Source organism: Sceloporus undulatus, chromosome 6 (genome assembly GCF_019175285.1).
Source record: "Sceloporus undulatus isolate JIND9_A2432 ecotype Alabama chromosome 6, SceUnd_v1.1, whole genome shotgun sequence".
In the NCBI taxonomy this organism is placed as follows: Eukaryota; Metazoa; Chordata; class Lepidosauria; order Squamata; family Phrynosomatidae; genus Sceloporus; species Sceloporus undulatus.
Genome location: NC_056527.1, coordinates 83240104 through 83258366, shown reverse-complemented (window position 1 = coordinate 83258366; position 18263 = coordinate 83240104). Strand labels below are relative to the sequence as shown.

Sequence of the window (18263 nt, the reverse complement as noted above, 5' to 3'; positions counted from 1 at the left end):
AATGTCTTCTTACCTCCATTTCCATCCGTCCCATGCCCATGACATCATATTTGACGACGATAGGAATGGGATCTGTCCTACCTGTAAGGAAAGAAGACTGATCAGGTGGATGGGTGGAGAGAAATATAAGCCTCTAGTGAGTTGCTTTGTACACATTGGGTTTGGGTTGGTTAGAGATCTTGCCTTTGGAGTGCAGAGACCAGAAAGCTACAGAGAACCAAACACAAGCCATTCTCACAGCTTACAATCACAAGCTGCCACATCTCAGGTGCCAGACTTGCCCTGGTTTTATCTTTTGCTGCATGAAGCTCTCAGCTCTAATGTTTGAGGAACTTAATATTGAAATTGAACACCCACACACCACAAGATTAAACATAATTGAGGGGGGGTGGGGGTGGAGAAGCTATCTTCTCTCAGATATTGAGAACAATATTTATGAGGTAAACAGAACCCTAGGTTTTCTTGAACATCTTGGTTGGTGATCGGAAATGTTACATTTATTAAAAATGCAAGAATGAATGCCCTGCTAGGTAGGTCTAGTTTGCATCTGTGGTTTCAGGAGAGTGAAGCTAGGATTCTTCCCTCTTTGCAAAAGCAGAAAGCATTAAGAGTTCACCAATCCCCCAAAGAGCTTCTTGAATTCTGTGACAAAGCTATTGACCCTATCTTTTACTTGTAAGCTGTGAAAAGGACTAGTTGCGAAGAAAACTGACTTTGAAACTAATCAAACTATGCTGAAGATTCCGTATGTATTTTTAATTCACTCATAACCAGCCAAACAAAGCAAAATGGGGCAGACGAGCACTTTGACTATCACAGCCTTTGGGGAGGTGTTTATTTTTACATCACAACATGCGCTGTGAGTTGTGATGTAAGGCCACTGGAAAAAAGGAGCTACTTACCTTATCCGGTGCATACCTTGAGTGAAAAAACAGAACGTTTACTTCCCTTATTATTGGTCTTGGCGGGGGATTGTTGTCAATATTTTCTTTGCTATGCACATACACATATATTATATACCCTTGGGCCAAAAGAAGTCCAAGTTTGAATTGCGCCAAAACAAGGGACTAGATTGTTAAAGTGACTACTTGCAGCACAAAAGGTGTTGCTTTAGAGACTCCATGTCTCAAAACATTATTCATCAACACCTTTCAACGTATGGGGGCTAATGTAGTCCACCTGACAATGATGCACTAGACTCTAGTGACTAGAGACTTGGGTTCATGTTTTAACTCTGTCAAAAGATTTGTGTGGCCTCGTCTCTGCTCTTTATGAAATAAAAATTGTGACCTTCCTCACAAAATTATTGTGAGAATGATTTTTTTAAAATGCCTGAAGAACTCTTTGCACTTGAAGTGCTGTGAAAAGGAAAATAAACAAACCCCAGACAGTGGTTCCCAACCTGTGGGTCGGGACCCCTTTGGGGGTTGAACAACCTTTTCACAGGTGTCGCCTAAAACCATCGGAAAACACATATTTGCATATAGCAATGAAAATAATTTTATGGCTGGGGGGTCACCACAACATGAGGAACTATATTAAAGGGCTGCAGCCTTAGGAAGGTTGAGAACCACTGCTCTAAGACATAAACTGACTTGGAACAAATTTCAATATGGTTCCAAATCAAGTAAGTTTATTATACAGAGCCAGTTTTGATGCAGTCAGAATTTGGAAACGTGGTCTGAGAGATTCAAATCCAGAAACCTACCCATCTACACAATAGCATTTTTCCCCCTAATGCAACTTTTATATATACATTCTCAGTAATAAAGATGGAGGAAAGGGATTTTATGCCCAATGGTATGAGAAGCAGTGACTGCAGTTTTGAGCAAAAGGACCAAATTCATGATAGCTTATTAAAAATGCTAACATGCCCCTCCCCATGTTTGGTTTCTTTAGCAGATGAGATTATTAAATCCACATTTGTGATTCTGGCAAACTCTTTCATAGTATGAAGAATGTATCAGTACTTTTGCTTTCTAAGGCAGTCAAAGTTTTCAGTTTTCAATTAGCTATAAAATCTCCATAGCAACTACTAACACCCACCACATATTGGAGAAAGGGAAGGGAGGGGGGGGAATTAAGTTTGGACAATATCAGAAATTTGAAGTGATTCTCCACAAATTTTTGGCAACTCTAACACAAACATCCCTTCTGAGCATTAAACCCTCAATGAACAAGGATCAGACACAAAAGAGTGCATGAAGAAATGGAAAGGAAAAAAAAGGGAAATGAAAAGATCAAGCAGAAAAGATGAAGGCTACAACAGAGAAAAGTAAGCCTAACATATTTGGTGCTCTGATGACAAAAAAAAGAAGTAAATTCAGTCTGAAAATTAAAAATTACCACTAAGTTTACCATCACCACAACAAGTCCCGGATCATTATGCTGTAAAAAAGAAACACCATTTGTTAGGCAGAAAACTGTCAGGGGCAGAAAACAGGCCCTACACAGTAGGCAGACTGGGGCAAGGGGAGGAATGGGGGGTAGAGTGAGAGTGACATCTAAGATTTCCACCCATCCCACCCTTCTTCTGGAACTAGAAGCAACTCTGCTTTATATCTATGAGTGTTTTGAGCCTCTAACTTATGAAGAAAAGACATTGCCTAGTGTGTTCAAAGAGAGCAATTTCAAATTTAAGGAGAAAATTTGAGGAGGTGGTGGGAAGATTGTTAGCTGGAACTGAGGTAGCATGGTTGCAACTGCACCAAGAGCAAGGAGAGCCTCCCATGCAGTGTGCAGCCTAAGGAACATATGAGAAGTGGAAGAATCAGTCTCCTGGTACTGTATTTGGTATGTGTATATTTTAAAGAAGCCATGGGGTGCAGTGCTAAACTGTCACAGAGTGAGGCAGTGGAGAGGGGATGAATAGTGTCCCAACCCATTAATGTCTCAAACACAACTATGAGTGAAGGGTTAAATGACAGCCCCAATGCAAGATCTAGTTATAGTTGCCCTGGCAACATGCAATTCTGGGCAGTCTGTAAAAAACTGAAGGTTTCTAGAACTCAGTTTTACAAAGGAAGAACACACATAATTATAGCAATTTTTTTTAAAAGTATATACGAATAGCAGTTCCTTTCAACACATCCATAATGGCCCCTATACTCCCTGTGTACCCAATGACTCAGGTTTTATTGTCCTGCTCCAGATCTCAAATATTAAGGCAAGAATCACTGACTCCACAATCCTGTCTCCAAATAAATTGTCCTGCCAAAGTGATCATGATTAATTTACACATTTATACTAAAATTTCTAGGTTGAATTTTGGAGGGAAATCCCATATAGGCACTTAGAACTGTCTTTGTTGTTTTTCTAAAGACAACAGGAAAGAGTCTAGGCAGCTTCCTAACTCTGTGCTCTATAACCAAGAATGACTATGTCCAGTATACCCACCAATCTAAGATCAGATGGCAGGGTGACGCAGAAGAGAACCTCCCTTGTCTGTTTCCATGGGTGGAAAGAATTGTGTGGAAGCAAGTGCTCTCCTAAATACTTTACACTCAAGTCATTCAAGGCTTTGAAGATGATAATCAACCCTTTGAATTTGACTCCAAAACGAACTAAGAACCAGTACTGCCAGACTGTCATCAGAATAACATGCTACAAATAGTACGTTCCCCAACACCACTCTGGCAGCAGCATGCTGCACCAGTTGCCGTTTCCAAAGACGCTTCAAAGGTAGCCCAACATAGAACAACCTGCAGCAGTCCAGCACAGACACAACAAAAGCATGTGAAACAGTGGTCACATGTACTTTTCCCAATAAGGGCTAGAGTCGACACACCAGCCTAAGCTATGAAAAAACAATTCTGACCACAAGTGCAACCTGATCATCATGGAGGAAAGCCGAGTTGAAAAGTACTTCCAAAAAGTGAACTTGACCATTCAGATGGTGTACCACTATCACTTCCAAATACAGTCTGACATGTATTCCCAAATCTGTGTTCTCATTAAAATTGGGAACATTTGTGCTTTTGGAACAAGTGAAGAACTGTAATTTCCAAACAGTGATACCAGGAGGAATCTTCACCATCCTGTATCCTCCTAGAAAGGGTGTGTGTGTGAAAATGCAGGGCAGATTAACCTTACTAAACTCATGTATTACCTGTAGAAATACTTGTGGAACCAGCACTTGAGACTGCATGTGAGTTTTCTGCACACATACAAGCATGCCTTTGGCACATGAAGGTCAAGAGAGAGCAAAGTCACTCAGCTGCTATATGAAGAAAACCAACAAGTTAGCTTTTACAGAGCTGGGTAAGTGTGTATGGCTCTGCTCATTCCTCACCTTTCCTAGGCAGAAAAGCAAGTAGGAACCAATGCTGGGTTGCCAGCTACAGCACTGGGTATGATGCTGTGGCCAGGAAGCCTCTAAGATCAGAGGGCATGTGTGGGTATAGCCACTGAAATCAACAGGTCACAGGGTAAGGATGCAGTTTGGTATTCCAAATTGATTTCCCTACCTCTGGTTTAGGACTGCTACTACCTCTTCCATAGAATCTGACATAGTGCTGAGTGTCCTCTATATACTGTTGATCAAAATATCTGGATCTCCTCTCCTGGCAATATTGCATAGTTGTTAGAATCACAGAAAAAATAAACATACCCTATAAGATCCCATGATCAGTGGCCAAGGGGATTAACAGGCGGGCCTCCTAAAGCATCTTTTGCAATCTATGCTCCAGACAGGTCTGGAATGAAGATAAAATTATATCTCCTAGAACTCAGTCAGGCAATTCAGAAAAAATACAATTGAAATCCATTGGAAGGTCCAAAAGAACTAACAATAATACACTTGTCCTGACCAAAATAGCCTCAGTCCCAAATCAGGCCAGAAGCTAGATTGAAACAGACCTACTATCATCTTCCATATATCTTCACCCAACTACTAGTCTATTCTGATTTATTTCCTAATTGCAGGACAATATTTTTAAAACACAGAATTCTAGTAATCCATGTAAGTCTATATGTCCAAGTATATATAAGTGTAGTCTTTAAGAAAGAGATGAAGGATTTCCAAATGAAATAGTGAACACTTGATTCTAAGGAAGGCATATCTTCAGTTTAAAACAAATGGCTTGAGGGATTGTATAGCCTAATTTCATCACCATTTAAGTGATTTTACACCACTCATCAACAAAGTGCTCCTAATGGTTTACAAAAATTAGAAATCAGTCAGATACGAACACAATCAAACCACATTAGTACATTAAAAATCAAAAAAGTAACAATATAAAGCTCAGAAAACCAGCACAAAATCAATCTCAAGAGTCTGCACTGAGGATAGTTACTAGTGCCAAAGCTTTAAAATGCACTACTACCAAAATATGAAAAGACAAAAAAAGAAAAAAAAAAACCCTTTTCTGACACAATCCATGGACTTGAAAAACTAAATATTCCTCCTCATTAGGAACGCTTTGGGAAACAGAAAATGCAGGCCTATAACTAATATCTTCAATTTGTTTCTCCTGTTTGCCTGATGAAGAAGTCAGTGTGACTTTGAAAGCTTGCAACATGTAATTATGCATTTTGGTTGCCCCCATAAAGGTATCATTGCTTGGATGTTATTGCCTTTGGAAATTCAGTGTTCTCTACCTACATAGGACCTTGTGGCTTCACAAAGGAAGGGGACATGCTGGATTCCAAGGAAACATCTTCTTTGAATTGGAAATGGACATTAAATTTCCTTGATTTTGAAAATCTACCAGTGACCGCATGGCCAAAGGGGAGAACCTATCCTGCAGATAGCCCTCCCTACCATCTGAACTAAGACCAGAAACAGAAAATGCAGGCCTATGACTAATATCTGTTTTTTTTCTCCTGTTTGCCTGATGAAGAAGCCAGCGTGACTTCAAAAGCTTGCAACATGTAATTGTGCATTTTGATTGGCCCAATAAAGGTATCATTGTTTGAATATTACTGCCTTTGGAAAACAATATATATCATAGATCCCCACTCTGGTATTCAGTTAACCAGCATGATGGAATGAAAGGATGGAGGGGAAAATTCTTTTTTCACCTTTGCCCTGCCACACCACTTATTTAATAGAATTTCTCACAATAACACAGTTCAGCATGGTTTTACAAGAAGCCAATGTTTTGCTTTGTTTTTCATATAGAAAAATTGAAAGAATGGGCTAAGTGGTCATCCCTTGAATCCTTGCTTCTTCAATCCTTGTGGGAAACTTAAACAACGAGCAGCATATAAGAAATGAGAATTCTGAACTAACAAACCTAAAATGTGAGTGTTTCTTTTAGAGGCAATTACTACAGTACAATACTTAAAAGGGTCATACTTAGGATCGCCATCACATGTATCTTGTAAAGATTTTCATATATGATCCTCACTTTATATTGACACAGAAAAACACTGTGCAATATTTTCTAGCTATTGCTGATTTGAAACTCCCACTTTCTATTTGCACTTTTCACAAATGTTTGCAATAATCAGAAGGTCAAAAGTGAGCATGAAAATGCATGCGACAAGGAAAAGTACACGTAAAAATAAGTAGAGTCGCAGAAAGTGAAATTAAGTAGAGTAGCAGAGAGTGTGCACAAAACAGGTATTTGGGGAAATCACTTCCAAAAAAGGGGTATAAAATATACACTTTAGGAAAAATGTGCTTAAAATATATACAAAAATTTGAGTGGATTTTAAAAACTGAGTTGATGGAGAATGGAACACTAGTATAAACCTAATACCACAGAAGTGAGAACCTGTGTCGAATCCAGCTTTGACAGTTCTGCCCATCCTTAATGGGCTCTTGTATCCATTAGAGATGGAAAAGACTATTTGAAGAACCCTATCTCCCCATATGAACCTGTCAGAATACTAAGATCTCTGGGGGAAGACTTTCTCTTTGTCCCACCACCATCACAGGCTCGCCTGGTGAGGACATGAGAAAGAGCCTTCTCAGTTGCTGCTCCCACCCTCTTGAATGCTTCCAGGCTTTATGTTCCTCTTTTCCCCAAGGCTTCAGTTTAGCAAGGGCGTCCCCCTGCCGTATTTGTTTCCAAAGACGGTTGCAATGGTGGGTAGCTCCAACTCTGTGGTTCGGTTTGACCCACAGTCATCCAACTGGGAAGATTTCTAGTCTCCCGTTCTAACTGGCTGCAAAGCCTCCATCAATCCTCAACGAATTGGTAAACTTCCGGCAGAAGGGTGCCCAAAGAGGTTGTAGGTATGAGGAGCTCATAACCTAAACCTCCACAATGCTGGTACTTGAGAAGAACAGAGACAAGAAAAACCCATCCTTAGCTTTTCGGATAAGAGGGGCTAACTAAGCCAAGACATTTTATTTAAGCAGCTATTCAACATATAATCATACTAGAGTGGTGTTTATGTACTAAATGTGGTTTAGTTATGCCTTTTAACTTTTGTATACATGTATTTTAATATAATTTTATACTGTTTTTAGATAATTTAATTGTTTTAAACCTTATTGGAATCATTTTTAAATGTTTTTATCTGTGAGCTGCCTTGGGTCCCTTCTGGGAGAAAGGCGGCATACAAATTAATTAAATAATAATAAAACAACAACAGTAACAATTATGATAACTTCTTTTTAAAAAAAACACACACACAATACTGTACTCTGAAGAAAGTTCAGAGAACCACAGTTCTCTATCCAGCTTGTTGGTGACATGAAAAGGTAGCATAATATGAGACATTCCTGTTCTGCAAAGAAGGCTCTACACAACTGAACTCCCCAAATAAATCATTAGCCATTAATCTTAATCTAACATGACAACGGAAGAAATGACTTGGACATACAAAAACTCTAGCTGGACATACAGGGCTGAACACTACATTTCTATATGTGGCCACAGGAAACAGTAACTGATACAAAAAACCAGAATCCTCATCTTTGTATTTAGGAGGATAAATAACCATTTATCTTCAAACATGCATAGGCAATGCCTGGCAAGAACTCATTTAGTAAAAGGAGAGAATGAGCAGATGGCACTTTCTTTCATCAATGTTACATGATCTTCACCTTCTCTCAAGGAATCAGAGCAGTATACATAGAGGTCCCAGGAAGTTCTCTTTCCCTCCAAGTTTTGGCCAGGCTCCAAGCTGCCTTTAAACAGAAAGGCTAGATGCAAAGTGAATCTGGAGGCCAAAATATTCCCTTTAACATCCCCACTACTTTTGATCTGAGAAGATGACAGTAGTAGGAATAGTGGTTCATTTTTCAAAATAACTCTCATCAGTGTTTCCACATATTGCTTGTTGAAGTCTTCTAAATAATACTAGCACTGCTGGATTCTATTGCACACCTGCCTTACCACCCTCTAAATTCCCTTCCCATGTGTCACTACTTAACCTTCAAAAACCTTTCACATATCTTGCTAGTCTAAAGAGTGTCATTCAAATTTTGTTTTGTTTAGGAAAAGTATATGGGCACAGCTTTGTAGGCTCTTATAATTCCCCCTCAAACACTTTAAATAAACCCACCATCCCTTCCTCCCACCCCTTGTTGCAAAGGCTGGCAAACTGAATTACAAAACTTGGAATGTGGGAAAGGATAACCCTATACTAAAGAGTAACTATTGGTAGGCCACAAGGATTACTTCCTCGCCCTGAAAATGGCTCAACATAGTATAAAATCTGGAAGGGGAGTTATGGCCCAACCTGAGAAACCCAGACAGCCTGTTAAATCTTCCAAGGCTTGAGGCTTGACAGCCCTAACAGCTTTCACTGGAGTAGATAAAGTAAAACGTATAGCAGAAATTATAAGAGGAAAATATTCATTCAGCTTCTCCTCTGTGAGATATACTGAAATCAAAAAGAAGAGTAAACATATATCTGGTTGTATCAACTTGGTGAGTGACAAACCTGTTCTTAATGCTAATCCTGTGAAATTCCCAGCAAAACACGATCAGTGCTCAGAAACTGTGCTACTATGAACTCTCCTCTTTCAATACAGAGCATGCAAGTAGTCTACTAGTCATCACTTTAAAAGTCATCTTGGCACAGTGCCTCAAAATGCTCTCTGGCCTCTATTGCTGTTTGTATGACTGAAAACTGAGCCATAATCATAGAGTCATAGGATTGTAGAGTTGGAAGAGACCACAAGGGAGATCGAGTCCAACCCCCTGCCATGCAGGAACGCTCAATAATGCTGGCCTCTCCTACATACCGTACATACATACATACCATACAGGAATGCCTCTTACAGAAAACATACAAGATTCTCCTACGCTACTGACAATTCTTCTCCCTTCAGGGCAGGTGAGAAACCAAAAGGCCATAGAAGGACTTACAACTCTCCAAAAGCCATACTGCTTTGTGCCTGAGATGGCAACCAAGATGGGTACAGCTTAATAATACCACAAGCCCACCTTTTAAAAGAAGTGTCTATCAGCTACACCAATGACAGAAGCATAACCTTTAAAAAAAGAACTCCAAGTCACATTTCTCAAAGAGCTCCTGTCTTTAAGATTTGTAAGTAACTGAAAGATAATCAAGTAAGGTATGTGAAGAAGAGAAGGGATAGAGGCTGCATAGGTCTATGGGTCAATTATAGCAGGTGTCAGCCCCCCCTGAGTTCTCATATTACTTTTGCAGAAAGTGACTGAAAGAAACAGAAGTGCTTTTTCATCATTCACACTTCCAAAGAAAAGGAATAGGAGCATATTTATTCATTTCATTTATCAGAGAACCATCAACTACTAATCTCTCAATGGTCTACAGAAAATATTTAAAACAATTTAAAAGCAAAACATCACAGAATTAAAACAAGCATTTAAAACTCAGTGAAACCAACAAAAATGGGGAAAACCCCCACCAAGCAACAAATAACATAACCTCAGAACATAAGAACGCCTCAATTAAACACAGTGAAAAATTAAAAAGAAATAAATAAAAGGCATTTTAAAAGCCTGTGGGAATAAAAAGATTTTATCCAGGAGCTGAAAGAACACTGAAATAGGTGGCGGGTCAGTCTATCAGAGGTACAGGAGGACACTGTCAAACTCATGGAATATTCTGCAGGGACTGCTACTGAGCCTTTATCCCACATTCATTTGCGCCAATGACATCATGCAGACATCTGGATGAATCCAAACATCACTTGAAGCTCTGATGAACCAAAGGCACTGATCCTTTTGGATGCTACAAGGACAAACCTAATCAACCAGGTGGGTACAGAGGGAGAAGAGTCTCAGGCTGCATCCGCATTGCAGAAATAATCCAGTTTGACACCACTTTAACTGTCATGGCTCAACGCTAAAGCTCTCTTGACAAAGAAGGCTAAATGTCTCACAAAACTACAGTTCCCAGGATCCCATAGCATTGAGCCATTGCAATTAAAGTGGTGTTGAAATGGACTATTTCTGCAGTGTGGATGCAGCTTCAGTCAGGGTTAAAGATCTATGTATGGATACCAGTCAGATGCAGCTACTAAGTGTTACAGATTGCCCCTCAACTGTACTTGTCCGAAAGAACAGCTAGCATAGAAAATACTTGTAACCACAGACAAATCCTAGCTTACAACTAAAAATAACAAGTACAGTACTTCAGCAAGCAGTAGACTTTGGTAGAAGGAATACTGGAAGAGGTATGACAGATTTGATCTCTGAGATGTCATTCCTCAGTGACATTTGCTTACAATATTAAACTATGAAGTTTGGCAACAGAAGCAAAAAGTATTGCTCCCCAAGTCTCAAGCTCATGTGTTCCCCCACCCATTCCTGTAACAACTGCAAAGAGATTGGAAGCTGCCATCTTTTTTGATTAGCTGCAGTTTGGCATTACATCCAAACCCTTAAGTATCACCTAGTCTTAACTATGGTTGAATGAAACAAACCAGCTACTGTTCTTCAGATGGCATGCTAAACTGCAGCTAGTAAAAACAGAGACGGGAAAAAATTTCAGAAGTCTTCCCAAGACCACACCAGAGAAGACAGAAGAGTGTATAAGCAAGGCTCACAGAGGCTTGTAAAGCTAACCCACAGTTCAGTTTGATGTACTGATGCAATAATTGGTTGATCTTGAACAAGCTAGTTTTTGATTAATGATCTCTTCAAGCAACTAGTGCAAAACCAGGATTAAATAAGCACTCATCCAGTCTGAAGTACTACAGAAATGGTAACTGACACTTATCATTTCTAAATCCATCCTCACCCAGGAATACTATTTGAGGGATGACTTTTCTACAAATCTATCTTCCACTTCCCAGTCAAACTTTGAGGAGTTATGAAAGGCACACAATTTCAACCACATAACTGCAAACTGAGACAATTTTCTCCTGGCAACTGGGATACAAGAGTTAAATATGGACTACCCCTTAGATATGGATGACACAGCCAATTTTGATTGTATATACTGGCAGACCTAGACTGCAAGGTGTCTCATTTCTATCTAGAAGATGGAAGGTCTTAGACTGGAACAAAGCCCAAGCCATAAAGGATGATTTCACACACCTGAATAAATATTGGATAACTGATTTAGATAGAACATAGAAAATGCCAAGTAGGAGATCCCCTACTATACATGTCAACAGGAGAAAAATACAGAAGGCCAGCTGGAGCCAATAGCAGCTCAGTTGGAATCAGCCTGTAGACTGTGAACAGGGAATGTTGTTTTTCTTACATAAAGATGTGGGGGCACAGCCATTTTAAGAATTGGTTTTCTGGAGCATCTTGTAAGGTGCAAGTTTCAACTACTAAAATCACAAAGAAGCTTTTTTCCCTCCAACTTCCAGAAATTTAGTTATGGAGTCTATTATAATATATTAGAACACCTACCGTATATACAGTCCGTCCTCGCCTTACGCGGGAGATCCGTTCCAGATCCCTCTGCGTAAGGCGAATTCTGCCTATGCTCGAGCCCCATTGGAAACAATGGGGCTCGTGCGCAGCGGCGCGGTGGCGCACGTGCACATTCAACTGAATGGGACGCGCTGCCCCTTCCGCCCCGCACGCGCACCGCGGCTTGAGCGCGTATGCTCAAGGCCGCGTATGGTGCGTCCGCGTATGGCACAGGCACAATGTACTCAATTTTAAGTTGACCTCATGTATAAATTGAGGTCAGGTTTTGGGGCCAAAATAATGGATTTTGTCATGACCCATGAATAAGTTGAGGGTAAAACTTGGAGGCTCCTTCAGTGTGTGTATGTGTGCATATTTTCTTCATCTTTTCAGCTTTCATTTCAGCCAGATGTGTGAGCAGGAGGAGGACTCTTAAACAGCAATATCAATCATTCACCCATGCACTGCATGGGGAAATATGAAAGAGCTGCTATCACGTTTCCATAGTAATCTGTAAATAAGTCGACTTGGGATTTTGGGGTCAATTTTGGGCATAAATTTTTAGACTTATGGATGAGTATATATGGTACTCAAAATATTGCTTTAAAATATTAATAGAAAGTCGCACAAGATTAATATCATCATACCCCCACTGTTAGCTGTCCTCAAGTTGGCTCTGACTCATGGAGACTATATGAATGAGACATCTCCAACATCCCCTATCCTCCACTGCTTTGCTTAGATCCTGCAACTTCAGGTCTGAGACTTCCTTGATTGAGTATATCCATCTCACATGTGGTCTTCCTCTCTTTCTACTGTCTTCTACCTTTCCTAGTATTACTGTTTTTTCTAATGAGTCATGCCTCATGATATGGTCAAAGTATGACAGCCTCAATTTGATCATCTTGGCCTCTAGGGAGAGATCAGGCCTGATCTGTTCAAGGACCCATTTCTTTGTCTTGTTGGTGTCCATGGTATCCTCAGCGTTCTTTTCCAGCACCACATCTCAAATGAGTTACTTTTGTTCTTATCTTCACTGTCCGACTCCCACATCCATACATGGTGATGGGGAATACACCATCCATACTGTAGACAGTAGTAAATGAAGCCAAATTACCGTGTTTACTGAAGTTTATCTAGTAAGGTCAAAGTGAGACAAAAACTGAGGATTTCCCAGCCTGTTCCTTAGTCAATACTACACCTGGTCTATTTTCCTGCATTCTACTGCCTCTTATCCTACCTATAACAGAATAATATTATCTCTTTCCTTGAAATTCCTTCAAAAAACAAAAAACAAAACAAAACTGAAAGTAATAACTCCTCAAGGCAGAAGAAAACAATATGCAAGGTTCTCTTTATACTGCACCCTTTCACCTCCTTTCCTTCCTTAGGAACTCCCTTAACAATTTAAGAAAAACTGATATATTACTGGAGTAACATTCATGCTCACCATTGGAGAGAAGTGGCTACTAGCGGGGTGTCACAGTGTTCTGCCTTAGGCCCAGTGCTATTTAACATCTTTATCAAGGACTTGAATGAGGGAATAGAGGGCATACTTTTTAAATCTGCAGGTGACATCAAATTAGGCAGGGTAGCCAATATCTAAGAGAACAGGATCAGAATTCAAAATGACCTTAAGAGACTAGAAAACTCAGCCAAAACTAACAAAATGAATTTCAGCATGGAGAAACGTAGGGTGCTACACTTGTGCAGTAAAAATGAAATGCATATATACAGGATCGGTGGCATCTGGCTTGACAGCAGTGCATGTGGAAGGGATCTAGGAATCCTAGTGGACCATAAACTGAACATAAGGCTGCAGTGTGATTTGGCATCTAGAAAAGTCAATGCAATTCCAGGCTTCAGCTACTGGAGCACAGTGTCTGGAAGGACCTCATCTTGAATATTGTGTCCATTTCTGGGCACCATAATTCAAGAAGCATGTTGACAAGCTGGAGCATGTCCAGAGGAAGGTGACCAAAATGGTGAAAGGTCTAGAAATCATGCTCAGTGAAAAGCAGCTCAGGGGGCTGGCTATGTTTAGCCTGAGGAAGAGAAGATTAAGATGTGACATGATAGCCATGTTTAACTATTTGTAAGGATGTCGTATGGCAGAAGGAGTAAGCTTCTTCTTCATCATCATCATCTTGCTGCGCAGACACAGAGCAATGAATTCAAACTACAAGAAAAGAGATTTCTTCTACACATTTAGAAGAACGTCCTATTCAACAGTGGAATACACTGCCTCAGAAGTCTCCATACCTTTGGAGGTTTTTAAACAGAGTCTGGATGGCCATCTGTTGGGAGGGCTTTGTTTGTGCCTTCCTACCTGGCAGGGAGTTGGGCTGGATGGCTCGTGCGGTCTCTTCTAACTATGATTCTCTATATACCACAATTTATAAAGTTTTAAAAACAATACCACCCTCTTCATGGAGGTAGGAATCAAGCAGAAAGGTTTATGCTCTTCTCCCCAAGTAGAATTCCCTTAATGTCAGAGCAACAACTGATGTATTCTTTGCAGAGTGCCTTTAACTTGTTAGCTGAACTAACTAGCTCACCCAAATATATGGCTCATGGGGTGCATTCTCTCTCTCTCTCTCTCTCTCTCATACACACACACCTGTTTCTAGTTCACTTATCCAGATTCTAGTAATAAAGCAAAGTACTGTAGATCCCATAAGTCTGCAGTCTGTTCACAACTGGTCTAGACAAAGAGCAAAGAGATGAAGCCTTGGGGAGCTTGCTCTTTCAGAATTTTTATGTTTATGCTTCATTAAGAATCCTCTCCAGTAGAGAGAATGCTGTGTGGATGGATGGAGACATACAATGTAGCAGCTTCTGTGACGACATCTCCTCCAAACACCACTTCTCTCTCTACCACTAAACGCTCAGGCTTTTGTCTGAATGTGCTTACCAGTATTCTCTGAGAAAGTGTTCATCCCACAGATATGATACCAGGATTTTCCCAGAAGCATCTCACAATCAGTATTTAGTAGGCAACAGGGGAATTATAAAAGGCCAGACAAGAACAGGGGCTGAAGAATGAGGTTCCTCACTGCTAGTAACGAAGGATTACAATACCAACTATATACACTGATCTTCAGTGTAGCAAGAACAGGGACACTGCTCATCTGTCTTATTAGCATTAAACTGCTGTTAAGGTCTAGGCTTTCTAGAATCTTCATTTATCCAATAAGGCTGACTTTCTATTATGTGTGCACACATGCATGTTCACCCTGAATTTTTTCATCTCAATGTAATTTTTCCTGCCTCATTCTGTACCTACCCCTTCACCTCTTGTACTACTGAGACTGCATGTGCATGCTTCAGTATGAATTTATCTTCTTAGTTTTCCAGCACCTGCTTCCAGATGTGATTGTATGTATATGCCTATCAAAATCTCTGCACAAACAATTTTATTTTAATGTACTGCCAATTTATCAAACTCTCCACAAGAGCAGACAGGCTTCTTCTTGTACTACTACCTCCTTCCTACAATCCCCCGATTTCAATTGTTCTTTTCAGAATTTTACAATTTCTTGTTTTCACACACGCATCCCATCTTCAAGTGTGCTCATGTTCACCTTCTGAAAATCAGAGTGTACTGCCAAACGCATCTTGATTCCCTATTGGCCATAAAATATAGCACTATATTATGTTTTCCCTAGCTGTGCTAAAGCTACTCAAAAGACCTCCTTTGACAGGAAGGAGAGCTCCAACCATATACAGTGGTACCCCGGGATACGAAATACCCACGTTACGACTATCATTTCTGTAAGAGAATGTTAGCACTTCATTGGAAAAGAGAGCAGCAGAAAGACAGCTTGGATAAAGTTAGCTGACCTCCTAAACCACCTAAGACAGGCCAGCTTATCTGACCCTGGCCTGGGGTTGTTGGCCTGTATAATCTAAACAGGAGGACACCAGCCCCACAGAGAAGTAGAATTTAATACCCAGAGCCAATGTTAGAGTAAACAGTGGCTAAATAAAAAGGAGTAAATCAGAATAGGAAATGAATATATATGGAAAACTGAGTTGTTTGAACACAGCTCCCACTGTCCTGATTCCTAGAAAACCTCTAGAAAATCTGCACAATCTTGCCTAGAATGAATGAAGCAATTGTATTTTAGAAGGAACAGAACTAAACGTATGTCGCTAGACGCTAACATTAAATGTTTAGCTTTGCATACAGTATTGAATATCTTAAATTCCTTGGGTATCAGCATCAAATAGCAAGATATTCTGAGAAGCAGACGTGTGGATGGAAAGAAATAATCTCATGCTATGCAAAAGGTTAAGATTCTTCAAAGCACCTTTGAAGCAGTGTTTTGTCCTCATTCATTTGGAAACCCAAACTGAATATTCAATTTAAATTATAATTGGCCAAGAAATATCTCAGTATTTCAAGTGTACAGCTTTGGTGTTATCAACACTGAACTGCTCTTGCTAGTTTGTTTTCGGATCAGCAGAATGATCACTGTACAAATTTAGCACACTACAGCCTCACAAATATGCACTCATGAAAAGGTCTGGAACTATGCTCTGTAGCAGGTTGGCACCAAGTATAACACTTTAAAGAACCTACTCCTTCCAAACTAAAATTAGCAGAGTCACCACTCAGCCTGCTCTAATGTGTCCCTGAAAGGGGCTGATTTTGCAGAGTAAAGTGCTGCAACTGCATTAAGGATCCTGAGTTGCTTCAATATTGTTTATAAACTGTAATAACTCATCTCTAGCACAGGCTGGATTGGAAAAGGCAACTGAATGAAAATAAGACACTAAGGCCCTATACAGACAGGCCAAAATAAAGCTGCTTCAGGTCACTTTGGAGGTATGGTGTTTCAATGATGCATGTGTCCTAAGAGTCTGGAAGCTGCACCAAAGCTGCACTCCAGTCCTTAGGACTGGAGCGTGACTTTGGTGCGGCTTCTGGACTCTTAGGATGCATGCATCATTTAAACAGCAAACCTCCAAAGTGACTCGAAGCAGCTTTATTTTGGCCTGTCTGTATCAGGCCAAAGACTCTTCTCCCATACAAGTGACCACTCAGTGCGCATACACACATGGACACACAACACAGGACAAAATGATTATTGAAAACCTTACTGAAACAATGTTTACCATCAATAACACATCCTCTTCCCCTCCAAATACTCAGGGCACATTCTCTGTAGTCGCCCACATAGTATTAACACTACTGGGATCATATGAATACTGCTGATCACTTTTTTGATTTACCACAACAAGAGGCTGGGTGTGGTATTGAAAAGGGTTTTATTCAAGTGATCTTCACTATGCCAGAATTTTAAAATATGCCCTTCACAATTCTACTGCAGGTACCTGGAATATTTACATAACAAACCAAACTGTTGCTGCTATCTCCAGTGATGGATTAATATTGCAAGCTAACAAGCATGGCTTTGAAGTTCAAATGAACAAAGAAAAATGCAAAACAAAAACAAAAGCACCCTGAAATAAGACAAATTAAATTTGTCTGAGATAGTACAGACAACAATTTAAGTCAGCAGTTCTCAGACTGTTGGGTACTGTGCATATATTTATGTAAGATTCTATGAAGGTAGAAGACTGCAAGATGAGGTGTCAGATACATATCCCTCAGTAGCAGAGGTTTAACAGTTCAACAGCCAAAATGGCCACCCTAAACTTCAGAGAGAGACTAAAATGTGGCAGTTTCTGGCCACAGAACAACTGCTTAAATCAATCTAAACTGTGGTTCTGCAAATAAAATCTAGGAAACATATTCTGAAAGCAGAGCCACTTCTGTCAAGGGTGAATGTTCCCTCATGAAGTCAAAAACTGTTCTATGTCCCCTTCCCCAATTTTGTAACTGATCTTTCCGTTCTAGAACCATATGAAATCATCCAAAATCTTGGTCAAATTCATCAAGATGCTTCCTTACCCCTGCAAACTTTTTTTATCCTTTAGGATGTTCATATATTTCACAAGGAGTACCACTTTCCCAAGGATCAGATACATTACACAGGAATAATTCAGAATTAACTTGTTTCACAGTGGCTTTTTTTAAAAAAATAAGGTACTACTGGCCAGATAGTAACCTGGCAATAAACAAACCCTTTGGAGGTAGGAATAAACATGTACTTGCTTTAACAAGAATCCATAATACTGAACAGAAGAGAGTAACTCTTAGATTTTAACAGGTGCTTGGATTTGACTTTCAGAATGACCTTAAGCATTTGATTCCTCCTGCTCACATTACTTTCTGCAGATGATTCATTCAGCTATAACCTCCGAATTAAGAACCTACGTATCCAAATAGGGCAGACTGAATGGCCCAGGATGGTGGAAGTTGTAGTCCATCAGATTCCGGGGAACCAAATTACTTAATTTGCCTTAAATAAAAGAAACATCTTGTGGCTAATTGAGACAGCTCCGATCTTCTTTCCCATTTATTTTTGGTTTATGCTTTCAACTGCAAACTATAATCATGGTGTTGTAACTGTCAATCATCTTTTTCAACAGGTTAAT

The 18263-nt window shown here is 39.9% G+C and overlaps 1 protein-coding gene across 10 annotated transcripts in view; it reads right to left on the bottom strand.

The window, feature by feature from the left end:
- Window positions 1–18263, bottom strand: part of GPATCH8 (G-patch domain containing 8) — an 89794-nt gene that overhangs the window by 29147 nt on the left and 42384 nt on the right. For 5 of the 10 annotated variants that reach the window (XM_042477485.1, XM_042477486.1, XM_042477490.1 and 2 more), the window contains one exon: window positions 14–81. In XM_042477485.1, coding sequence (XP_042333419.1) covers window positions 14–81 — 68 coding nt within the window. Of the gene's footprint in view, window positions 1–13; window positions 82–2346; window positions 2389–18263 lie in introns of all 10 variants that reach the window. The other 5 variants (XM_042477491.1, XM_042477492.1, XM_042477493.1 and 2 more) reach the window with 2 other exon arrangements.